The following is a 25,313-nucleotide window of genomic DNA, read 5'->3' on the forward strand; positions in this document are numbered from 1 at the left end:
CCCTTCTCTGCCCGACACCGGACCCCCAGCCCCCAGGGCGGGATGCCTCACAGGCCCGAGGGCGGGGACCGGGTCGGGGCATTCTGGTGGGTGCGTGTGTATGTGAAGATGTCCACGCCGGCCCCCCGTGCTCCCACGCTGCTGGGCTGTGCGGGCCCTGGGCAGAGCTTCACGGGGCAGCTGTGTCCTTCGCTCCCGCAAATGTTGACCAAGCCCCGCCTGAGGCCCCGGGTGCTGGAGGGCACTGCCCCTCCCCCCAGAGGAGCACAGGCCCCGTGGCAGATGGTGCCAGAGGTGAGCAGGGGCCCTGGGGCCTGGGGATGGGGTCTGGAGAGAGGGGCCTGCTGGGGGCGGGGTCAGGAGAGGAGCCTCCCCCCAGGCACTGAGGAGGGGCTGGTGGGGCCTGGGCGTGGGGCAGGCCCAGAAGAACCCCCGTGCGGGCTGAGCAGACAAGGGCTGTGGGAAACGGGCCTCGGACGGCGGGAGGGGCGGCGGGAGGGGCAGGCCTCTGGGCTCCCAGGCCACGCGGTCCCTTCCCATTGGCGTCAGCCTCCAGCAAGGGGCCGGGGGTCTGTCCATGGGGCCTCCCGTTGTCCCCCACAGACCGCCCACCCGGCTGGAGCCCCTTCAGGCGTCAGGGACAGTCTGGGGACGCAGGAAGAACCCCGCCCCCTGCCACTAAGGCCACCTTCAGTAGGACTGATTTTTTAAATTCAACAGTATTTTTGAGGAAAGACAGTCCGTGAGGTCGGGCTGCCATCCGTGGAAAGGTGGCCGCGGGGCAGCCCCTGCTGGGTCTGTCGGGATCGGCGGCTTCTCTGCAGACCTGCGCCCCAAGCCAAAGGAGGCCCGTCCTCACGGCGCAGGAGGTGCCAGGCAGCTGGTCGTGCTCGGGGAGCTGTGGCCCCGGGCGACGTGCAGAGGTGTCCACCGTGACGCGTCTCAGGGGTCGTGCTGGGTCGGGATCCTGCGCATTTGACCCCATTGTGTCCGACTCGCAGGAAAGCTGCAGGAACACTGCATGACATTTGTTAGGCGCCCGGTTGCCGGTGGCCACGTGACCTTGGGCGCTTGCTGTTTTAGCCTGAACCTTTTGTTCGTTCATCTTCTGCTGCCTTTTACGTGACATCTGCCTTGGGGACAATTTCCAGTGGGTCTGACCCGACTGAAAGTATTTCCTCCAGATTTGCCAGGAGTCTCCTGCATGGAAATCCGACTTCCTGGAATTATTACTCAGTCTTCCTCAGTGAGCCGAGCTGTCCATTAACCAGGAGCGCATGTCTCCGTTCCTATCGAGTTCTGGAATCTTCCAGCCGGGGCCATTTCTGTTAGAAGGCTTGCGTGTGAGCTCTGGGCCGTGTTTGTGTTTGGTGATGGATGGAGCCCTTTGGGCCTAAAATTAGTCCTGGAACCACCACGTGGGCTGTTCGGGCTGTTTCTTCTGCGTCTTATCAGGGGGCATCTCCCTCCCCCCCCCAGATATGCATCTGTTCACCATCACTCTCCTGGCCCCGAGGCCTGTCAGGTCGCAGCAGAAGTTTCTGGGGACCAGACGAGAGGGTGCTGCCCCCTTGTCCCGCGGCCGCCGTCACACAAGCAGGCTGGGCCATTTTCTCATCAGCCATGAGCCATGACCCCACACCCTGCGGCTCCCTGACCAGCCGGATGGGGCTTGGCTCCGTGTGGCGTCGTCCAAAGCCGCATTTCCTCGTGGGCAGTGGAAGCAGCGACATCTGGCATGGCCACGCAGATGGCTCCCTGAGGTGTTCCTCCAGCCCAGACCCGTCCCCTGAGCTCAGGTCTCACCATGCACCGCCATCCCCCAGAGAGTGTCCCCCCCAGCCACTGAGGTCGCCCCTGGGTCCATCCGGTCCTGGGTCTCGTGGACCAGGTTCCCACAGGCGGTCTCGGGCCAGCCCTGGAGCTGCCATCCCGACAGCCCCCCCATCCTGAGCTGTGCCCCGCCCACGGTCACACGAGAGGTGCCGCGCGGCCTGCAAAGGTCCTTCCTGTGCCTGGCGGGGTTGCGCCCAGTGTGGCAAACACACGACTCTGCGAGTGACGTGGCTCCGTCACGTAGCCTGGCCCCCGGTGCCCCACGGGCCCATGTCCATGCGGACGGGTCAGAGCCGTGGTTCTCATGGGGCCTGTCGCCCTGGGGACACTGACGTGCCTGTAGACCCTGCAGTGACGGTGAGCAGCCGGCAGCAGTGGGGACGGTGCTGGTGGACAGCCAGCGCTGCCCACAGCAGCCGCACAGTGTCCTGGTCGGGAGCCTGGACTACCATCAGCCCGTCCCCTCCAAGCCCTGCAGGGACTCAACTCAAATCCTCCCCTAACCTCTCGGGCTCCGTGTCCCCTCACCGGCCCTGCGCGACACCCCTTCCTTCACCCAGAGGGGCCCGCGCCGCTCCCTCTTCCTCTGTGGCCCGGGCCGCTGACTTCCTGGGGCTCCAGGCCTGCTGTGGCCTTGGCCTGCAGCCTCGGCCCCGGAAGCCGCCAGTGCACGGGGAGCATCTCGGCTGTGCAGCCGCGTCCTTGGAGAAGGCTCCCCGACCTCCACATCCCAGTGCCCCTTCCTGCGGCTGCGGCTGCGGCTGGCTTCCCTGTTCCTGAGCTCAGGGCACGGCTGTCACCCTGAAAGGACCTCAGAGCCCTTTGCTTACTGTTGCTGCATTGGTGGCTGGGCTCAGCAGCCGAGTTCCCCCTGAGAGTGGGAAGTTACAACAGGAAACCCAGATACAAGTCCCTTTCCAGAGAGAGGGATTGTTTTTCCCTCCTAAGTCGGGAGCAGGGCAGTTCTCATCCTCTTGCTCTCAGGGTGGCTTCTGGGGCTCCTGCCATTGTTCGTTCATTCCGAGCAGCAAGAAGAATGTAGGGCCAGGAGCAAAGCTTTGTCCCGAGACTTGCCAGAGAAATCCCCCACCCACGCCCCCGCCCTGGTCACAAGGCGTAGGATGCGGCAGCCCTGAGGACACAGCACTGAGCGCGGAGACGTCCCCCCCCCCTTGTCTTGTTCAAGCGTCGGGGCAAGAGGAGGCACTTCCCGGCGGCCGTGGGTCACGGGCCACCCCCACCCCGAGTGGCTCCGGGCCACGGGTGCAGGACCGAGGATCATCTTGACAGACTCCCCAGCACCACACACACCCAGGGGAGGTAGGTTGGAGGCTGCCGGGGTGCCCGCTGGACGAGGCTGCGTCAGCGTCCCCCGCAGCTGCTCCCACAATGGCGTGGGCAGGGCAGGCCCACACTGCAGGCTTGGATGTGGGGCTGGTCCCCAGGACGGTGGCCGGATGGCTGCCTCCCACAAAGGGCACCGCCCAGGGTGGCTACCTTAGGCAGCATGAGAGCCTCATGGCTTCTCGGGACTCAGGCTCCCTGGTCTGAGCACGTCCGTGGGCGCCTGTCCCATCGCACCCATCGGAGCTTGGCTGCCAGGCAGTCAGCTGCATGGCCAGCCTGGAGGCGTCTGGGGAGCAGCTCCATGTCCTCTGCCTGGCCTGGGAGAGGAGCCCGTCATAGGGATGGAAGGCTGTCCTCGCCCCGACGCCCCATTCCTTCCCACTGGGTGGCAGCCGCCGTCAACCCCGCCACGCACCAGACGCGGTCACTCGAACCACACGGCATCCCTCCCAGGGAGCGGAGGCGGCCAGAGGCCCGGGGCTCCCTTGGGGCTGTGGCTGCAGCCACTGGATGGGACACGCGGGTGGGGGGGGGCTCGGGGGTGGGGGCGTCTCCACCTGTGCCAGGGACCTGGTGTCCCTCTTCTGGAACCTGCCACATAGTGACACATCTGTCTCCGCCCAGGCAGGAGGTGGAAACAGTCTCTGACACGTATCGGGGGGGGGGGTCTCTTCTGTCGCTTCTGGAACACCAACCCCCACCCCGTGGTGCCAGCCCTGCGTCCCGGGGGCCTGGGTCAGGCGGGGTCGGCCAGGTCCCCATAGTCTGGGCTGCTGGGTGGGGGCTGCCTACATCCGGAGATGTCTGAAGCCGCCGGAAAAGTCAGGAACGAGGCCAGTGCAGGACCCAGCGCCCCGTGAGAGACGTGTGGGGACGGGCATGCGGGCCCACTGGAGGGGACAGCCTGTCTCGCCCACTGAGAGCCCGGCCACGCAGCCACAGCCGACCCTGTGCAGAGGCCTCCCTGAACCCGCGTCCGGCGGGCACAGCTTTCCATGCAGCTGAATTCTAGGCGAATGTGGCCTCCCCTTGAATGCCTCCGTGACGAGGAGCTCAACCCTCCACAGGCCTTCAACACTTGAGCTCAGCCACCAACACCTGAAAGTCCATTTTTAACATTGATCCAAAATAAGCTTTTCTGAAACTTCCATTCCTGGGGTCACCTGGGCTTTCACGTGTGGAATACGGATGAGCCCCTCGAACCCAGACCGTGGGCCAGGTGCGGGCTCTTCCATCACCGGCTGTAAGGGACTCCTTGATCACACGCACCCCTGGGCCTCCGAGGAGGGATTGCTCTGAGGACACGGCCGCCTGTCCCTCCGCGGGGCGGACGTCCTCCTCCTCGCTCGCACGTAGGCACCCACGGAGCTGAGGGCTCTCCCGGGCCGGAGAAGTCTCTGCAGACCGAGTGTCCGAAGTAACCGTCCAGTGCACATGAAGACGTGGGCCAGGTGGTCGCGGAGTCATCGCTGGCTGGTGCGGACCGGGGGCGGGCGGCCACCCTGCAAGCCGGAGCCTGCCTGTGGTCCTTCCACGGACGCCCTCCTGGTTGGCTCCGGGCTGAAGGTCAGCACTTGGCTGCTGGGCGGCTTCCTGGCTGAGACCAGCTCTTGGCTGCTGGGCGGCTTCCTGGCTGAGACCAGCCATCCACCCAGAGGCTGGCAGCTTTGCACCGAGGGCCTTGGCAGGATGTCCGTGTTGAAGGATGGGGTTGGAGCAGCCCCTGGGGGGCAGGCTGGGTCGTCCTTCTGGGAGGGGGAAAGGGCTGGTGTCCCGCTCACCGAGCCCTGCCCCACAGCCGTCAGCTGCGGACCCTGGGCCTGCGGGAGCGCCAGATCCGCCCACCTCGGACCTTGTTCCTGGTACTGTGGGGCCGGTGCTCTGCCCCCTCCCCATGACCGACTGTGGGACTCGTGGGCCTCGGGGGGAATAGCGGAGCGGGGCCAGCGGAGCGGGGAAGACGCTGGAGCAGAGGCCGGAGGAAGCCAGCGTCCCTGGACTCCTGGGAACGCGGGTCCGGGTCCGTAGACCCGACGGCCTGAGACACCACCCTGGGGCTCTTGGTCTCCGGTGCAGCCACTGCTGCTGAGGGGGGGCGTGGACGGGGGCGTGGACATGCCTGCTGTGGGGCGTGGCCCAGGGGAGCCACACAACCCTGGGCACAGCCGCCCCGAGGCAGTGCCTGCTTCAAACTGAGCCTGCAGCTAAGGGCCTGGGGCTGTGAGCCCTGGGCGCCTCTAGTCCAGGATGGGCACCCCGGGGTCTGCGGTGTTCTGCGGAGCTGACTCAGGGTCCCGCAGATGGACGCCCGCCCCGCATACCGCCGGGCTGAACGCACATGCTGTCCTCGCTGCAGACACACGATGCGGACCCGGCTTTGGGGTGCAGCTGCGCGTCGCGTCCCAGAAAAGCAGATGCACAGAGCCCAGCCCCGTGTTGTGATGTGGCGAAGCGAGTGGGTTTCTCTGCGAGTGTGTCGGGGAGGCTCCACCCTGGGGCGGCTTCTGCACCGGCTCCGGGAGTCGCTGGCCTGAGGATGTGACTCGGGTTCACCCGCAGGAAGCAGAGTCTCGCTCGCTGTGTCTCCCGTGGTCTTGAAGGAGCTCTGGAGGTTATTCCCGGGCTCGACCCCTCCAGGCAGGGGCTGCAGGGGGCCCTCGGGGAGCAGGGAGGGGAGAAGCCCCGGCTGTGCGGGCTCATGGCCCTGCCTCTGGGCTGCTCTCCCCCGACCCTGTGCATGCGGCGGTTCGTGGCAGGAGGAGCCGAGTGCCACCCTGGACGTAACTAGAGGTCACCTCAACACCCCCCACTGCCACACCTGGGAGCACTGGTTTATAACCAAATTTTCTGGTAAAATGTGCTTTTCCTGTTAGTGGGTCCATCGGTCCTGGGTGTGAAGCATCTCCCGTCCAGGTCAGGACTCTCCAGGGAGCAGGACTAGACGATGAGGGGGAGCTGTGGTGTCACTCCTCGGGAGACGTCCCTGAACCCTGCAAGCACCAAACTGTCGCGGCCCACAGAGTTGCGGGGTGGCTTGTCTCAAGGGGGTTGGGAACAGGCCCTCGCCCAGGAGGTGCACTGGGGCTGCGGGCCCTTCCTGGGCTTGGCGGGAGCGTCCCTCGCCCGCCGGACCGTGGTCTCTCCGGACGTGAAGCTGTGCAGGGAGACGTGGGGAAGCAGGGCAGCAGGCTGGTTTGAGGAAGCGTTTTGTGGTCCTCTGAGCTCCCGCGGGTCACGCTGGGCACGGGGACGGCGTCCAGCTGCGGCAGACAGCCCCCGGCAGAAGCATGCTGCTCCGACAACCGGGGTCCAAGCTGGGATGCAAGCCTTCCAGTGACCCCGTGGGACCCCGAGATTCCAGCCGAACGACCACGGCCAGAAGTGCGGTAAGGGAGGCCCTCTGCGCCCTCTGCTCGTCCTCGTCCCCTACACTGACCTCAGCCTCCTGGACACACAGCTCGGGCTTCCCCTGCCAGAACACACCATTTCGGGGCAGCAGACCCCAGAGCAGAAGGACTTCGGGGATCTCCCTTGACGTTCAAGCTAGAGCCGACTCGCAGACGTGGGCCCGTGGCTCTCCGGATCGCGGCATGCTGTCAGCGCAGCCCTCCGGCCAGGACACAGACCAGGGCGGGCGCCAGAGCTCCACACGTGAGCCTTCCCCTCGGAGCGGCCGCTGTGTGCGTGTGTGCGGGTGCAGAACCGGGGCCTGGGTCTGGCCTTTGCCGCTAATCACGCCATTCGGCTTCGGGCTCCCCTTGCACTCGGGCCGTTGGTGACCGTCCCCACGGCACCGTGCGCCAGCCACGTGCTGGCTCAGACGGCGCGTCCACCACGGGCCCCCATGCACCATGTGTCCATGGACGCCAAAAGTGCAGGCTCAGCTTCGTCAGAAACTGCTGGAAGGTTTTCCAGACCAGTTTTGCCGGTCTGCATCCCTCTGGCGGCAACACATCACCGGGTCCACGGATATCCCCAGTGGGGGGCGGGGCACGGCCTCTCGGGCGGCCTGCGCACCAGCATGGTCATGGCCGGTCCCCTGAACACTCTCTCCCCGGGCCTGTCCTCACGTAGCCGGTCGGGTCTCTCGGCGGTTCCTGGTTCCGTGCGTGTTCCGCACAGCAGTCCTTCAGGGACACGTGCTCCAGCCCGTCCCTCACTCGCGCCTCTCCTTCTCAGCACCTGTCTCTTGTGCGGTTTCCGTCGAGTCCTACTTACCAACCCTCCCTTTACGAGCTTTCCCCATCCTGTTGGAGAAGTCTTGAGGGCCATTGTGTATCCTCATGTGCCGTGCTCGCCTCTCCCCGCCGAGCAGGGAGCCCGACGCGGGGCTCGATCCCAGGACCCGGGACCCCAGATCATGACCTGAGCTGAAGGCAGATGCTTAACGAATGAGCCCCCCAGGGGCCCCTGGAAAGTAGTTTTAGGTAGAACACGGGACGGTTGGCGCTTGTCCACACGCGTGCACAGCTGACCTGGCCGACCCCTGGTCGGGGGTTGCTGTGTCTCAGTCGCGGCTGGACACGTGCGGTCCCTGAGGCACTGCTTCACCTGGGTTCCTGCACCGAGACCACACGGCCGTGGTTCGTGCCTGGGAGTGGGGCTCGTCGGGGTGTCCTCTTGAAGACTGTCCTGGCCGTTCTCGGTCTGGACCTTGCTGCCCGTCAGCCTGTCACGGCCTGCGAGGTCTGCCCCAAGTTGGATCTGCTGCTGCACTGAGTCTGTAATTCAGTGTGGGCTCCAACGACATTTTTAACAACATTCAGTCATCTCGTTCATAAATATGAAAACGTCCTACATTAACTTAGGACTACATTAACTTCTTTCAGTGGTTTTTCTACCTTTTCTAAACGTTTGACACATTTTTGTCAGGCATATTTCCCTTTATTGCTATTTTGTGCTATTGCAAATGTTGTTTCTTAACAAAATAAACTTTTCTAGGCACCTTTCTAGGGGTGCCTGGGTGGCTCAGTGGGTTAAAGCCTCTGCCTTCGGCTCAGGTCATGATCCCAGGATCCTGGGATCCAGGCCCGCATCGGGCTCTCTGCTCAGCAGGGAGCCTGCTTCCTCCTCTCTCTCTGCCTGCCTCTCTGCCTGCTTGTGATCTCTGTCTGTCACATAAATAAATAAAATCTGGTCACCTGACCCTGGCCCTGCGCAGGGCACGGGACTTCCTGTTGGCGCGAACTTGCTGCGCGGCGTAGAGGACTCACCTGCAGCAGGAGCTCGAGCTCTGGGCAGCGGCGGAGACCGTGGAGCCTCCCGCGGGGACTGCCCGGGGGTTCCAGGTGCAGCGGGCATGCGGAGGTCGGGGTGCCCGGGGTCAGGGGACCCGGAGGTCAGGGAATGTGGATGTTGGGGTGCATGGGGGTCGGGGCGCTTGGAGGTCAGGTCAGGGTCCGCATGCAGTGAGTCTCCATCCCCGCCTGGTTTGCCCAGGGAGGCGGCAGTGTCCCCGGCAGGTCCCCAGCACAGGCAGCTGTGTCCACACAACCGGCTCCCGGCTCCAGACTGGGCAGCTGCGCTGGCTTCCGGTGGCGGCTGGGCTGTCCTGGGCCGCTGGACCAGGGAGGGACGCCGGACAAGGCGCGTGTTCCAGCCCCGCGGCCAGAAACCACTGTCTGTGCCTCCGTGTCTCCCTGGTGAGATGCGGAAGGAGTGAGCAGGGAGGCTCTGCCCGGACCACGTTGTCTGGTTGTTTCAGCCGCAGGTTTGGAGCCCTGTTCCCCTGGTGGGTGCGGCCGTGGGTGGTGGGTGCTGGAGGCCGGGTGCGCTGACCAGTGCGATGTTGGACGTCTGGGGTCGGCCCAGAGACCACACACTGACCTCAGGGGCTGGGGTCCGGTCCTGCCCAGGCGGCACACTGGTCACTGTGTGCCCCGCTGAGCTCTCCAGGGGCAGCTCTGCCAAGTGCCTCAGGCCTCCAGCGAGAGCCCTGAGTGAGACTGGAGAAAAGGTTAGTCTGTTACCACACTAGGGACATCTAGGGACAAATCTGGGACCCACGTCCCGGCGGCCCCGGGCGGTTCAGAGAGGTGGGGGGACTTGGTACCTTGCAGAGCGACGGGGTGATCCGCTCATGCTTCCCTCGCGCTCCTGTGACATGCTCTCAGAGGTAACGACCGAACCCGGCTTTGCTCCAGAAGAGTGGCGCGCACGTCTAGGACCGTGTCGGCCTCAAGGGTCAGTCCATTAGGGGCGCCTGGTGGCTCAGTGGGTTAAAGCCTCTGCCTTCGGCTCAGGTCATGATCTCAGGGTCCTGGGATCGAGTCCCGCATTGGGCTCTCTGCTCAGCAGGGAACCTGCTTCCTCCTCTCTCCCTTCCTCTCTGCCTGCTTGTGATCTTTCTCTGTCAAATAAATAATAAAATCTTAAAAAAAGGAAAAAAAAAGTCAGTCAATTATTGCGATCGGTTGCTGGAGCTGGCCTGCCTGAGTCGTCCTGCTCAGTCCTGGATGCCCAGCTTGGAGCATGCTGGCTGGTGTGGAACGCGCTGTCCCGTGGACCGTGGGCTGGGTGACTCCTTTCGTAGGGGCTTCCAGGTGTTGTGGGGCTGAGGACCTTCCTTGGGGTGGGTCTCCATCACCCAGGCTTGCTGCTGAACCTGGGAACGCACTCTGCACCTTCCAGAGACCCGGGCCGGTCTCTGGCTCAGCCAGGGGCAGGTGCGTCCACAAGGGCCAGGTGCGTGGGCTCCTGCCCAAGCTCCAGTGGCTGTCATAAAGAGACGAGTTCAGGGCTGGGGGAGGAGGGCGTGGGAGGTTGAGCAGAGGCACCTGCCTGTCCTGGTTCTTTGGTTTCCAGATTCCAAGAAGTTCCAGCCCCGCCAGCTCTGCTCCCCGACTGGGGGAGGGCGGCCGCGTAGGTCCATTCTCTTTTGCACCAAAAGCAGCCGCAACAAAAGTCCAAACATGTTGACACTGGAAACCAAACCCTTTATCTATCCGGACATTTGGAAACAGGTCTACAATAGGACATGATTTCGTTCCTCTAATTTATAAAAAATGCACATGAATAAAAGCAGAATTTTCCAGAATCACATTTTGTAAATAAACGGGTGTCAGCACCGAGTCGTACGTATTTGCTCTGCTGGTAAAATCATCCCAGAGTCGCGCTTCACGCTACGCAGGACGTGGTCTCCGTGGGGCCAGTCAGGCCCCGGGCAGACGCTGTCCTCAGGGCGGCTGGACCCCACCGTTCAGGGCACGCTGCCTTGGCCAGAAGCCACTACAAGGTGAACTTCAAATAAGAAGGGGCAGATGTACTTTGTTGTGAAAGAACACTTTACACGATTTTTGGTTATTCTTTCATTTCTCTTCCTGACAGTTTTTGTCATTGTCCCCCGGGGTCGCGTCCAGGGTGAGGGTTGCCACAGTCTGTCCCTCCCCAGGCACTTGACCCCCTAACAAAGCAGGTCCAGGAAGGGGCTGCCTTGCACCGGGCGCTGTCCTGCACGCAGCCCGGCTGGGAAGGCGCCCGGCGGGGTCCCGGAAAAGCGAGGGGGATGGGCTGTGCTTCCCGCTGTGCCCAGCAGGTGGTGCCGTCGGCCAAGGAAAACAAGACGTTCCGGGCCCTGCCGTGGCCTCTGTCCTAAAGGAGAGGCGTTGAAGCAGGGGTCGTGCCCCACCCACAGCCCTGGGCTCCCACTGGGGTGAGGCTCACGCGATGGGCCTGTCCAGCGAGGGGGGCCTGCCTCCCACCGCGTCATCCAGCCTGATGGTCCGAACAGCTCCCGCACCTTCGGGAGTCCAGCTTTGGTGGAGAGGCTGGGGCGGTTGGCTCCAGGTGGACGGGCAGGTGGACGGGCAAAGAGCCACGGGGACGGCGCTGCCAGCCCTCCTCGCCACGCAGAGCCGCTCCCAGCTCGCACCCGGGACTCAGCGGCTCTGCTCAGACATGAAGGGCCCCGCAAAGTGACCTTGGGGGGGCGTCCGGGACCAACGTCACGTGAGGCTGATTATCCCCAGGAGGCCGCCAGTTTGCACGGTCGCCCTCCTGGGAGCAGCCAAGGAGGAAGGGAAACGCGCCGGGCCAGTGACACAGGGGCCTGGGAAGGCAGCGGACGGACCCTGCACACTCCGTCCAAGCGCTCCGATCACAACGAAGCTGTCGCCGATCCTGACAGCGCGTCCCCCAGAACTGTGCCGGCAAAGTTACCAATACCCCGAGCAATCTGACTGCACGAGAGTGAAGATCCCTACAAGTGACATAAGGCCCAGCGTAGGGCCCCTGGGGTCGTGGCCCATCGATACTTAATTATCCTGGGACCCTCACGATCCAGGACTGTCCCTTCCGGCTCCTGTTGTTCATCAGGAGCTTATGTGGCGACACCAAGCACACGGCACCACGGCACGAAAGACCAGCTCCCAGAGCAGACAGCGCAGGGACTCGCAGCCACTGCCCGCGTCCTGGCCCTGATGCTGGTGGGAGTCGGAGCGGCCGCGGAGGAAGACGGGCCTTCAGGGCTCTCTCCGCTCCCATCTTTCCTCTGTGGACTCCCGTGGAGTCCGAGCCCTGGATGCCTCGCGTCCCAGGCCGGGGAGCACGCGCTCCGCGATGTTTGTGGGCTCCGAGGGGGACGTGGGCTCCTCGTGGTGAGGGGACCAGTGGGCTTTCCCCAGGGGGCCTCTGGCTGCAGTTTAATCGCTGTGACTGTTGTACTGACAGCAGTAAGGTCTGGGTCCCCAGCTCCTCCGCGAAGCAGCCCCGTGGGCAGGTGGCACGCGGTGGGACCTTTGTGGGCAGGTGGCACGCGGTGGGACCCGTGTCACAGACGCTCCCGCTCCTCCGCCACGTCCTCCCCCCTGGTGCGTCAGGAGAGCCGCCCCGGCCTGAGCCGGTCTCTGTCCCTAACTTCGCTCCATGTTCCGGGGCAGGGCAGGCTTCCCACCTCCTGTCTCCCCATCTCCCAGCGCGGCTGGCAGGGACGGGCCACCTGGGCAGCGGACTCAGCCGGCCACTCGGTTATTCGTGTAGAAAACCAGGGCCACGACGATCACTGTTTGTGGGGGTTCCCAGCCCCCCATGCCGCTGAGGCCGGGAACCCTCAGAGGGGTGTCGGGCTGTTACCTGGGGGTGTGCCAGGTGTCCGGGGCGGAGCCTGGCAGTCCCCTCGGGGTGACACAGATCTGAAGAGCCAAGCTCCTCCCACCGCTGCCCATGAGGAGGACTGCAGGGAGGGGACACCTCCCGGAGGGGACGCAGCGGCGAGGGGCACAGGCGTGGAGCGTCGGTGGCTCAGCGGTGGCTGAGACGCGGGACGCAGGGAAGGGGTGGGTGAGCAGGAAACAGGAGGAGGAGGAGCGGCCACAGGCCCCCGGGGAAGGCAGCCCCGAGTCCAGGGAAGATGGCGTGTCCCGGCGTGTCGGCTGAGACGGAGCGGCTTGTGAGCGTGTGCATGCGTGTGGAGCCCGCCCCGGGAGCGGTGGGTCAGGCGGGTGCGCACAGCCCGTGGCCTAGGGTTTCCTTGCCCGTGCCGGGTCGTGACTTGAGCAGGCGCTAGGTCAGCCTCAGTTTGGGAAACGGCCTCAGTGGTGATTCTGGAAACTCGGAACTGCTGTCACGCAGTGACCCGGGTCAGGGTGTCCTGCTTCACGTCCGACAATGGGCAGGGCCGTCGACCACCCTGTCACCCACCCGTGAAAGCGAGCATGAAGGACACGTGACTCCGGCTCGGGGAGCAGCACACGCTTTATTCAGACGGACACGCCAGGACCGAGGCTGTTTCCAGAGGGAACCTCCTCCCCCGTGTCGGGCAGGAAGGGGGTTCCCGTCCGAGAAGGACCGTCCGCTCCCAGGAGTCAGCCCGCGGCCGCCCTGTCGCACTGGCTTCCGAGCGTGTCCCTACGGTTCCTACTGGCAGAGAAGGATTTGGGATCCACAGGCCGGGTCCTGCGGGAGAGAACAGCTCTGAGCATGAGGACAGACCGGGTACGCCCTGGGGCCCCAGGACTCAGTCAGCTACTCGGGGGCCCAGGGACACGCGGGGTCCCAGGGTGCCTGCAAGGGTCCTCGTGTGTGCATCCCAATGGGGCGTTTCGGTTCCCTGCTTCGGGGCGGACGCGGGTCCTGCTCTGTGGGGGGACGCATCGGGGGCAGGGCCGGCCAGCTCCGAGTGTCCCAGGGCCGGCCGCCCACCTAGGTCTCGGACAGGCGTGCGCACGCCGACTTCAGTGTCGCCCGTCCCGCGGTCACGCACACAAAGTAAAAATAGCCACAGGCGAGTCTAGACCCGTTGTCTCCACACTACTTGGAATGACTCCGTTTTTTTTTTTTTTTTTAATAAAAATTGCTTTCTAGAAGTCAGCATTTCCTTTCAGTTTCTGGCTGTCGTGTTCAGCCGAGGCTTGGGGTGACACGGAGGCAAGCGCCCGCCATGGGGTCAGTTCCGACCCAGTTTGCACAAACGGGAAGCCTCGTGCCGGCTCCCGCCTGGGCTTACTCGTTCTAGTCTGTCCGCACTCTCTAAACAAAGTAGGTCACACTTGTCACAAGTCGTCCTCCTGGAAGAATAAAGCTTGACGAGCCGTGATCGCACAGTGAACCGTGCATGGAGGGACTGGACCAGCGCGGCAGCCACGCGGGGTCAGGGGACCAGGGTCTCCGTGATGGCCTCCTGGTCTGAATGGGAGCGTGGACGAGTGTGGACCCTGTGCCCTCCCAGGCAAGCACCCACCTGGCCTGCGCCCCGAGTGGCGGCAGCAGGCTGTGACGCGTTCGAGTCCCAGCGCGTTCCGAGACCCGGCTGGCAGGTTCCTCTTCCACCCGAGTCTGCGATGCACAGCGAGGCTTTCCGGCCGGCGTGTGCCCTGCAGACAAGCACACACCTGCTGACGGAGGTCACGCCTCAAGTGAACGCTCAGGGCCCGTCACACACATTGTCCTGCTGTCACTGTGACTGGACGGGGTGCTGGGACCCTGGGCACCTCCTGATCCATCCAGGGAGGAGCCCGGGGCCACTGTTCGCTGGAAGACAGCACCAGGTGCGGCGCGGCCTGCACCGTTCTCCGTTGGCCGAGGGGCGTCAGGAGGCCACGCAGCCTGTCCCACGCCAGGACCCCCGGCCGCAGCCTGCGAACGCCCTGACCAGAGACACCCCCAGCCCCAGGCCCGCTGAACGCGTCTGATCCCACTTCTGACTTGTGCGGGGGGGTTCAGAAAATCACTGTCCCCAGGAGGAGAAGCTGAACTGGGGGCAGGCCCCCGTGCCCGCTTTCTGCGCTCTGTTTTCCAGGCGACTGCGCGCACGTGGCGTCCGGACGCAGATTTCCTGAGCCGGGGCCGTCTGGGAAACTGTGCTCCTCTCTGGCTGGAGCCGGGCCTGGCTGCGGCTCTCCCTCGTCAGACCCTCCCAAAGCCAGGGACCCCCAGGGTGAGAACAGCACCCCCAGGGCGACCCGCGGCACCAGAGGCGTCACAGGGAAGTCAGGAAACGTGACGGGAGGAATGGACGTGGACGGGACACACTGGGACCCCCAGAGCACTGAAAGCCACACGCAGAGGGGACGAGCCAGCGACCCGCGTCTGCGTGGAAAAGAAGACAGACTTCGGCTAAACCAGGTAACTTGGCAGCCGCGGGAGTGGGAGCAGCTGAGCCCGAGCTGCGGAGGGAAGGACTGGACGCCAGAGCACAGGCGACTCAGGGGTGCGGCCGACCTCGGCCCCGCCTCCACCCCCGCCCAGCTCTCTGTGGGGTCAGTGCCCCGTGGAAGCGGGAGCGGGTGTGTCCTCCACGGAGCCAGGACAGCGGGCCGGGCGCGTGGCACCATCCCCCGGAAGCCCACCAGGCTGCGGGAGCTTGGGATGAAGCCACGCGGCCTCGCGGTGAAGGGCTGGGAGGGAGCAGGTGTCCTGGTGCCGGGGCATTTGTGGATTGTGGGCGCTGAGTCCCTGGTGTAGACACAGCGGGCCCGGGGGGTGGGCCCAACCCACAGGCTGTCGGCGAGAGCTCCCGCAGAGGGCGGTCCCTCGGGGCGGCCACCAGGGTCAGGGCCCCTCCCTCTGCACCCCTCGCCCTGAGGAGAAATCCCTTCCCTCCAAGCTTCCCCGTCCCGGGGAGGACCACAGCCAGGAGGCTTCAGGCTCTCGACCAAATTCACGACCAGGGGCACCTCGGTGGCTCAGTGGGTTAAGCCGCTGCCTTCGGCTCAGGTCATGATCTCAGGGTCCTGGGATCGAGTCCCACATCGGGCTCTCTGCTCAGCGGGGAGCCTGCTTCCCCCTCTCTCTCTCTCTGCCTCTCTGCCTACTTGTGATCTGTGTCTGTCAAATAAATAAATAAAATCTTTAAAAAAAAAAAATTCACGACCAAAGGCCTGTTGTGGGGAGGTGGGCGGATCCGGGCAGGGCGCATGGGGCACTTCTGGGCGTGATGGAGGTTTGCCTTCCTGGGCTTAGGTGCTGTCCGTCTGTCCCCACAGAGGCTGTGGGCCAGCACATCCGTGTCCGCCTGTCCATGCCGCTCGGAGTGCCTCTGCAGCCCAACGGGTGACCAGCCACCCAGCCGAGCTTCGGGGCGGGTATGAGGGCTCCAGAGTCCAGACTCCAGGGCAGTGGACACTGTCTTCCCAAGTGCCCATGTGACGGACGACTGTCTGTCTTAACCAGAACCCCTTTTCCTTGTGTGGGGCCTGAGGTGTCTTTGCATCACGTAGGGTGGCCGAGGTCTGACGGAGACGATACATCAGCTTAAGTCATGGTGATGCTGGATTTTCACAGCGTGGACGTTTAGTCCACGGGATCGCAGCTCCCAGCCCCTCCGCCGGTGTGTGCCCATGGCCTGGCTCATTTTCACCGAGCGGTGGGTGGCCGGCTATGGGTTTCTGTTACTGCCCGTGTCAGAGCTTCTAACACCGGGCGGCTCCTTCCTGCCACCAACCCCACCGAAAACTAGAGACGCTGCTCAGCAGTGGATGTGATGGCCAGCCGTCGCAGGGCTGCCCTGAACGGGACGTTGCTGCTGACCAGTCAGTGGTTTGTCGGAATGACAGCCCGACAGTCTCGGCTCTGACGGCGACGGTCCAGACGGTCAGGGTCCGGACGGGGACGGTCCTGACGGTCCAGACGGGGACGGCCCTGACAGTGTAATCACACTCGGTGCCAAAGCAACCTGGGAGGAAGCCAGGGGCGCAGAGGCCAAGTCCAGGCCCCGACCCGACAGAGCCCGGGTCTCAGCGCTGCTGTAGCTCTTCCCGGCGCAGGCAAGCGACACCTTCCTCCAGCAGATGCCCCAGCACTGCTGTAAGCGATTCCTGGGGCATCAGTAACACCGTGCCACGGCCCCACGGGCTTGGCCACGGAAACCTGTTCTCTCCTCTTCCTGCAGTGTGGACATGTAGGGTCATGATGTTGGCAGGGCTTCTCTTTCTGAGGTTTTGGGGGGTTTGCTGGGGACCCTTGGCCGGTAGCCGTGTCCCCCGGTCTCTGCCCGGATCGTCACGCGGGCTTCGCTCTGTGTCCCCGTCTGTCCCTACTCCCCCTTCCAGGGAGGACAGCCGTCCTGTTGGACGGGGACACCTACTCTGACACAACCTCATCTCAACTCGTTATGTCCCCAACGACACTGCTTCCAAATACTGCCCCATGCCAGGGTCTCAGAGGTCGGGTCTCCAGCATGTGAATTTGGGGGACGTGTTTCAGCCCGTAACCAAGACCTGACATGATCGAAGGGAAAGTTTAATGACATCACGGCTGGATTCACCAAGCCCATGAGACACACGGCCGTCGCGCGTTCCCCTTAGCTGGTAGAGTGAAGGACTTCCCGTCTGAACTGTGGGGTTCATTGGTTCTGCCAGAAATCACAAGTCTGTTAAAAGTGTGTCACTTAAATACCATTTACAAGGCAGAGGTAAACCCACGTGTCGGGTGAAGAAGTGGGGGCAGGGTGGACTTGGAGTTTAAAGGAAGTGGGTGTTGGCTTTATTCCTGCGACGGGACGCCTGGGCAGGAGGAGCACAGCCGTCCAGTCCCAGAGCCGCGGCTCCCAGGGGCTCGGAGAGGGGCCAGGCTGCGGCTGGCCGTGGTTGGGGACACCTCGGAACGTGATGGTGACCTCCTGGTGGTGACGGCTGACCACCAGGGCTCTGGGTTTGCGTGCAGCAACCTTGCTACTGCAGAGGGGCAGGGTACGGGGCCGTGGCGAGGGCACCGCTGAGCTCTATGGTGTGTCCCAGTAGACGCAGGGCCGTGGAGTGTGGGCCGGCCCTGGGCAGACGGGCCAGCAACTGTGTCTTGCAGTTTATGCTGCCGGGAAGGTTGAGCAAGACTCTGAGCTCGAGTCCTCGGAGCTGCTGATCAGGAAGCAGGAGGACAGGTGCTGACCCACGTCCCGAAGAGACGCCCAGATCCGCTCCAAAGGCCCCACCATGGGGCCGGTTTTGATGTAAAGGTCCAGCTTTACGTCAATCCAAGTTCCCTATTTGCAGGAGTCTGCCCCGGGGGCGGGGCCGCTGATGAGCTGGTTTTATCCTGGGGGACATTTACTCTCCGAGACATCTGGGCACAATTTCGGCTCCTAACGGGAGCATCCCCGGCAACCCGCTGTCACTGCCAAGCCCTCGCCCTGAGTCTCCAGCCACAGGCCGCGGACGCCCCGAGGTGTGTGGGCTCTTCCACCTTCACTGCTGAAGGCACAAGAGCCAGAAATCGGAGCTTTGTACAGAGTCGCTCTGGGGCTGCAGGGGTTCGGGCCACCGAGCGTCTACACTGGCTTCTGGAACACACCATCCTTGCCACAGGGGAGGAGACGGCCTCTGCCAGCTTTGGGGGGAGGACTTACCACCTGCAAACCACTGTCCAGGTGAGACCCGCCAGGCCGCCGACCAGCAGGGCGCCCAAGGCGATGGAGACCCAGGACGCCTTCGGGAGCCTCCCAGAGTCTGGGGAGAGGGAGGGGTTAGCGAGCCCCCTGCCGAGGGCTGCGGCCAGCGTGCCCCGAGAGCCCAGGGCCAGCCTGGTCCTGAGGGCCTTGCCTCTACCTGTGACTGCCCAGGGAGGCCATTTCTCAGATGGGCCCCCCGGGTGCGAGGGGTCAGGACAGCCGCCGGGGAGCACAGTCCACGCCCAGCCACGCATGGCGGTGGTGGGACACGCGTGGCCGCGGGAGGACGACCTGCTGCACCCGCGAGGTGTGCCTGACCTGCTGCCCTCCCGCGGAGGAGGCCCGAGGAGGGTGCTCTTACCTACGCACGCCGTCCCGTCCTCCGCCAGCACGTAGGGGTCTGTGCACTCGCAGCGGAAGCCACCCTTGGTGTTCCTGCACCGGGCCGATGGGTGGCAGGGAGGGGCCGTCGCGTCTTCACACTCGTTGACGTCTGCACAGACCACACGGAGGTCAGGCCGTGGCCCTGTTCTCCCTGACCCCGCTGCGGCCCTCACCCTGGGGGCTCCTGTCCACTCCCTGCTCCGTGAGCAAGGGAATCTAGAACCCCCGGTGCCCTGGCAGCCATGTCCCTCTTGGGCCACGTCCGTCCCTGAGCACCGCTTTCTTGCCACCAGAGGGTGCCCTCCAAGGTCAGCTCGGCAGACAGCCACGCTGTGACCGTGCTGCGTGGTGTGGCCGTGATGCTGTGGGGACACCTGCCCGCACTGAAGCTGTCCTGTCCCACCTGGGCTGCTGCTCACGTCCGTTCAAGCTCTGTGCCACGTGCTCCTGCGTAGGCGGAGGTGACAGGGGCGTGGGCGGGCTGTGTCGTGGGGCCACTGGCAGCTCATGGAGAGGTGGGCACACTGGGCAGTGGCCCGCAATCCACATGGGGCCTCTCCAGGAGGCTGGCATCCTCCCCCTCGAGTGGGATGTGGCCCGGTGTGGGACAAGGGACGGGGGGACAGGGCAGGGCTGGGTCTGTGCGTCCACGCGGACTCTTCCAACTGGACGGCTCACCCTCAGAGAGCATGTGAGACCTCGGGCCACGACCCCACGACCCTTGACCCTGGCCCACAGGAGAGCACAGGCTGCCCGGTGCGGAGTTGGAGCTGAGGCTCCCAGGCCCGGCGAGCCGGTGCCCATGGCTGCGCTGCCGCCGGTGAGGAAGGGGTGCTGCCCTCACGTTTCCTTCTGCCTGAAACCTGGGACCCCTCGCTGGATTCCTGAGGCCTGTTTCCTGGTGACTCGCTGAGTCCGTTTTCCTTCAGATAAAACATTTCTTTTCTGGCCAATTCCAGGAAACACAGGAGGTCTGAGTGTCAACAGACACCGTATTTTATGGGTCCCTGGGCACGTGTTGGAGGACACGGCCATCACACTCTCTTGGGCCATCCTGTGTCCAAGGAATGACGCGGAGTCACAGAGGCCGTGGGCTTGGGAGGCAGACTGGGAAGCCGCTGAGGCGGTTCAGGCCAGGCGTGTGGGGTCATGGACCGGGTCATGGCCAGCGGGGAACGAGGTCCAGCGAGAGGGGGTCGGCCTTCCCAGGCCTTCCCAGGCCCGACCTGCCCAACCAGGTCTTGGTAGCCATGCAGGTCTGGACTTGGGCGTGCAGGGGAACCCAGAGCGGCTTCTCTGTTGCCGGAACCCCTATAAGCCAGGAACCGTGGCTACACGGCGGGCTGCGCCCCAGCCTTCCGCCAGCGTTACCCCGTCACCCCCAGGAGCAGCCGTCAGGCTCAGGAGGCTCACGGCCAGTGGTCAGTACGAGCCGGGCACGTGCTGGGCACCTGGTCATTTGCGGCCCACTTGGTGGGGGGAGTGGTCGTTGGTTTGCAGGGTAAGGAAGGGGAACGGCGTGACTGGCTGAGAAGGGGCGTGAGGAATCGAGCTCCGGGGTCACAGAGACTGAGAACAGCCCAAATCAACATGTCGAATGTGTTTAGGCAAAAAGGGTGTGAGGCACACGCACGCGGGGTCCTGCGCGGTGAACTTTCCGGAAGGCGAATCTGCGGGAGCTCTCGGGGCGGCCCCCTGTCCGCACGGCTGACGAGGTGTGGGTGCTCGCCAGCTCAGCCGCTCACGGCCTGCTGGTGCGAATCTGGGTGCAAAGGTTTCCCCGTGGGGTCGTGTGTTTGGCACCACGTCCCCGGCCCTGGCAGGCTCTGACCCTGCTGTTCCTGGGCCATCGGCTACCATCGGGGCACTCCCTGGACCCGGTTCTGCAGCCGGAGACCCAGGCCGCCGCGAGACGCTGCCGCGAGCCTGGCAGGGACACGGGACTCGCCCTCGGGCCTGGGGCTCATGGTCTCTGTCCACCTTCCTGTAGGACTGAGCGCGGCCGCGCTCCCAGGACAGGACAGTCCCGACATCCGAAACGGAGATGCGGTTCTTGTTCTGGAGGAGAAACTGCCTGTCGGAACCGTTTGTAATTGGGCGTGTAGCGACGTTTGTGCCGCTGTTAGCAACGCTGTCCTCAGTCGTCATCGTCCTCCGCGGACGCCTGGCGAGAGCGTGTCTCTCCCCTGTGCCCAGCTGCACGCGGCTCCGCACCGGACCCCAGGCACAGCCAACAGACAGCCGGGGCTGTGGCCATGGCCCATGGGTGCGCTTCCAGCTCCCAGCATGCTTCCCTGGCCACCATCTCCTGCCCGCTCTCGGGATCACGCATTCTGCTCCTGGGTCCTTCCTGCGGGGGTCCCGGCCACTCTCACCAGGGACCCCGACCTCAGGGTCTGGAGCTCAGAGGGCCCCTGGGGGGTGTCCCTCCCCCCGCTTCTCCGGAGGAGTGACTTGGGGTCCCAGGCCCGTCCCCTGAGCGCTCCCCGCCCCCGACACTGTTCTAACCAGCGGAGTGGGGCACGGAGCCCCCGGGCGGACCCTGGAGGCTCCCACTCGCGCTTGCGCCGGCCGCGTGGCCACACTCAGACGCATGCGGGGATGAGGACAAGCCTGTTCCGGGCTGGTGTGAGCAGAAGCCCTTCTCTTGGGCTTCATCGGAGGCGGCGGCTCTGGAAGCTCTTCCCACGGGTCACTAACGCGTCCCCTTCCCGCCGGCGTCACCCTGATGGCGGCGCTGGGACGCGACTGTCTTGGGGCTTTGTTATCGGGCACGAGGCCTGGGGGACGCCGTGTGCGGAGCCAGCACGGCTCCGCGGAAGAGGACGACACCCGCCGGCCCCTTCTCCCGACGACACTCGTTCTACTTCCTGTTTGCAAACCACAGACCTGGGGGAAAGTCAGGAAGGCCGGCGTCTGAGGAGCCACTGACCTCGGCACACGGGCGGCCGGAGCAGGCCGTGGGGGGCACAAGCCACCTGCTCCCGGCCCTGCAGCTGGAACCCGTGGCGGCAGGAGAACACGAGCATGCGCCGTCCGGTCTCGCCGCAGAGCACAACGTCCCCGTTGTCCACGCCGTCGGGGAGGCCACACGCGTCACCTGTACCAGACCGCGACAGACCGCACCCGGCATTCACTCCCGGTCCCTCCCCGTCTCCGTGGCCGCAGCCGCAGGGACCCCAGGTCCCAGGGATCCGTCCAGGCTGCGCACGACGGGCGGCAGCGGCCAAGGCGGGGAGCCTCCCCCTCCGCGTCAGTCCCTGCCCTGAGCCGACCCCTCTGGGCGCCGTCCTCGCCCAACACAGCGCTCGGCGCCCCGCGCCTTCCTCGTGCTCACACCCTCACCCTCACCCTCACCCCTTCATCCCTCACCCTCACCCCCACCTGCTCGTGGCCCCCTCCCTCTCATCCCCTTGCTAACCCCCGCCCCTCCCCCACCCCCGTCTCCCTCACCTGCTTCACCTCGGCCCCCGTCTCGCCTCCCCCCAAGTCTCCATCTTTCCCGCCGTCTAGCGGGCACACGGCTCCTCGGCTCCGGGTGTGTCTCTGCGCACAGCGTCTCGGAGGCCGGCGGGAGCCCTGTGCCCCGACACCCCCGTGCTCGTCCACACACCTGCCTACCCCACTGGGGGTCCCGGCGGCGGCGCAGACGTGGGGCAGCGCGTGGGCATGCCTCGTGGCACAGACCCACGTGCTACAACCTGATCTATAAAGGGCTTCACGTCACCTTGAGGAGGGGGCTCCCTCCACACGTCCAGGTTCAGCCCCGGAATGTTCTCGCACGCCTCAAAGTCCCGCGGGAATCTCCCGGTTCGGAAGGCATCCGCAGGCACGCGGGGGAGGCCCGTGTTGTCACAGAGGACCCGGGACAGGGAATGTCTGGCCAGCGCGCGCCGCTGGGCCTCGGTGAACACCCCGCTGCTCTCCCACCAGAACCTGCACAGGAGAGGCGAGCCCGCGGCTGAGGGCGCCTCCCGTCGGGCGGACAGCGTATCCTGTGCTGTTGCCGCGTCCGAGGGCTCCCAGACCCCTCCCTCCTGACCCACTGGGCCGGGAGTGACGGCCTGGCTTCCTGACTCCCTCGGGGGCCCTCGCGGGACACGGCCGGGCCACGCCGACAGAAGGGCAGCAAACCCATCCCCGCGCGGACGCCGTCCCTGGGCCTAGGCCTCCTTCCTGGGTCAGTGCCCCCTGCCCGACTTGGCAGACCCGTGAGAGAACCTGCGTAGGGGCTTTCTGGGTGTCACCACGTGATGGGCCCACGGCCCCACAGAGACAGCCGGGGCGCGCGGATCCACGACAGCTGTGCTGGGGCCTGCGCGGGCTGGGGGCCGCAGACGTGCCCAGCCGAGGCACCTACCGGTCTCCGTCCCTCAGGGCCTTCATCTGTCTCCCGATGAGGCACGCGAACAGCGGGCCCGTGCGCGCCTGGGGCAGGAAGGTCTCGGCCAGGCCACCCAGCCAGACGTCGATGTTGTCGGGGTGCCCGTACAGGTCCATTATCCGGCCCGCGATGCTGGCGTTGGCGAAGGCGGCGTGCAGGTCAGCCCGTGTCTGCAGTCTGGGCAGGCCGCAGAACTCCCTCCATGCGTTGTAGCCTGCAGAAACCACCCCACGACCTCGTGCCCAGCAGGACGGAACGTGCCGGAATGTTCCAGTACCGCGGTTGGGGGCTTACTGGAGAGTTTGTCCACAGACACAGTAGGAAGACACCATATTGTGCAGTGGTCAGGATTCGACCTCCTGGGGCTTTGAGGGGGAGGCCAGAGCAGCACGTGTCCTGACCAATCACCTGGCTCCCGGGGGGGGTCCAGGAGAGGGGCGTGTGCGGGTGTGCCCTGACCTGGAGCAGCGCCCCAGGCGACAGGCAGGTCTGCACTCGTGGACCCGCTGGCAGGGGGCCTTGCATGGCTAGCAGAGCGGACCAGACAGCTGAACCACGGGGGCCCCAGGAGGAAAGGCCAAGGGGCAGGGCGTGAGGGCAGGCCTCCGGGAGCGGTGGGGAGCGTTGGACAGATGGAGGGGATCGGGTTGGAGTGCGTACAGCGAGTGGGAGGAGGGGCGGGGACTGGCCTGAGCAGAGGGTTCCCGCCCCCAGAGTGGCCAAGGGATGGGCCAGTGGGGGGGGACCGCCTGGAGGCAGCCGAAGGAGTGTGCCGGCCTGGGGGCGGTGAGAGGGGCCCATGGGCAGGACAGCGGCCATCGCACTGCCCAGTGCGCGCCAGGCCAGACCACCGCCCCTCCTGTTTGCGAACTGCTCCTGCCCTGCCCCATGGTCCCTGATGGGGCTCCCCGTGGACGGACCAGAGCTCTGGAGGGTGGCCGGGGATCGGAGACGCCGCTTCCGATAGAAGAGGCTCCGAGGGGCCGCCCCGCAGCCCAGGCGACGGAGCAGGGAGGAGCGGGGCGGGCGCACCTGGCAGGCCGTGGTCCCGGCCCCGCTGCAGGTTGATGGACGCCAGGTCCAGCCCGTCCGAGCTGCCCAGCACGAACAGCCTCTCCGTCAGCTCCTCGTTCATCAGCTGCTCCGGCACCTGCCGCTTGGCTGGTCTCGCCAGGAGGCCCCTCACCAGGGGGTCCAGACCCCCTGGAAAACACCAGGGACGAGAGGCGGTCATCCCATGAGTCCTGGTGGAACTCGGCTTGTTCTGAACGGAAAACCCTTCAAGATCACGAATGTAAGGTCACGACTTCACTTTTCGCGAGTCTGAGGATTTCTGAGTGCTGCTGGGGTTCTGCCGTGGGAGTGGGTGAGCACCTGTCTGGGTTCCCGGGGACTGACCAGCCGGTTGCACGGGCAGGCTTTGGGTCCGAAGGAACCCAGAGAAGGAGCGCGGCTGTCCTGAAGCTTCCGTGTTGTTTCCCGCAGTGGACGTCTGCAGGAAGCGGAAGCTGGAGTCTAACGGGCAGGGGGCGTAGAACAGAGCGGGGTCTGTCCGGGCACCTGCTCCCCTCACCTCTAAGGACCAGCCTGCTCCACAGGACCCTTTATGGAGAAGCCCACCTCTCGGTTCCCCCCACCCTGATCACGTGGGTCCTTTATCACGACTGTCTGGTCTCTGGGGACCCCCAGAGCAACAACAGGGCTGGCCCAGGGCCATGATAAACAGGGTCGGGGGGCATGGTCCAGGGTAGCCACGGAGGGAGGCCGAGCCCTGGCGCGAGGGAGACACACCTTCCTTGAGGAGCCTCCAGGGACGGAAGAAGGCGTCCTGTAGCCGCAGCGGGGGGAGGCCCGGGGGTTCCTGGTAGTCGGCGTCCAGCCGCCTCACCAGGGGGTGCACGGTGGCGTGGCCAAAGCGGAAGGCAGCCGTAGAAAACACATTGGACACGGTGGGGTCCACGGCAGGGTCGTAGCCCTCATAAGGGCCCACGTGCTTCTGGAAGGCCTCGGGGCCCAGGACTTTGGGGACATAATCCCGCATGGTGATGATCTATGGAGAGAGGAAAACAGGAGAGCTTCTGAGCAGGGGCGACTGGCAGCAGGGCCCATGTTCTGGACTTGGGCCACGTCCAGCGACAGGGGAGGACTTTCTCTTGCACATCCGCTGGGGCCAGAGTTGTCCCGGGAAGGACACGGCGTCCCGGTCAGGGAACAGGTGAACAGGTGAATGGATCCCAAGAGCATCCTCACAGCTCTGAGACTTGTGGGGCTTGGAGGGCATGTCAGCAACACCCCCAAACACCCCCAGGGCAGGGCAGGGCACGTAAAGCTTCGGGTGCACCACACAGGACTGGCTGCCACGCTGCACCCCTCCCCCAACCTCCTCGCCCCCTTCACCGTGGGCATCAGCAACGCCTGAGCTCAGGAGTCAGGATCCGGGCGCTTCGAGGAGCCTGAGCCGTGGAGGCCCAGATCCCGACCCGGGAGTTCCAAGCCCCCCCCCCCAACTCCGTGGCTTTGTGACTCTGGTGCATGGGGAGCTGG

At 65.1% G+C, this 25,313-nt stretch overlaps 1 protein-coding gene across 1 annotated transcript in view; it reads right to left on the minus strand.

Moving 5' to 3' along the window:
• Positions 1–12,855: 12,855 nt before the first annotated feature.
• Positions 12,856–25,313, minus strand: part of TPO (thyroid peroxidase) — a 35,299-nt gene continuing 22,841 nt past the window's right edge. Inside the window, exons 9-17 of the mRNA XM_013052847.2 lie at positions 24,561–24,819; positions 23,802–23,972; positions 22,746–22,983; positions 22,113–22,321; positions 21,318–21,485; positions 18,363–18,494; positions 17,960–18,059; positions 13,859–13,991; positions 12,856–13,074 (exon numbers count right to left, since the gene is read on the minus strand). Of these exons, the coding sequence (XP_012908301.1) occupies positions 13,036–13,074; positions 13,859–13,991; positions 17,960–18,059; positions 18,363–18,494; positions 21,318–21,485; positions 22,113–22,321; positions 22,746–22,983; positions 23,802–23,972; positions 24,561–24,819 (1,449 nt within the window). The 3' untranslated portion in view covers positions 12,856–13,035. The remainder of the gene's footprint in view (positions 13,075–13,858; positions 13,992–17,959; positions 18,060–18,362; positions 18,495–21,317; positions 21,486–22,112; positions 22,322–22,745; positions 22,984–23,801; positions 23,973–24,560; positions 24,820–25,313) is intronic.

The sequence above is a fragment of the Mustela putorius genome, unplaced genomic scaffold (assembly GCF_011764305.1).
Source record: "Mustela putorius furo isolate JIRA1106 unplaced genomic scaffold, ASM1176430v1.1 tig00001618_pilon_pilon_pilon, whole genome shotgun sequence".
Classification (NCBI taxonomy): domain Eukaryota; kingdom Metazoa; phylum Chordata; class Mammalia; order Carnivora; family Mustelidae; genus Mustela; species Mustela putorius.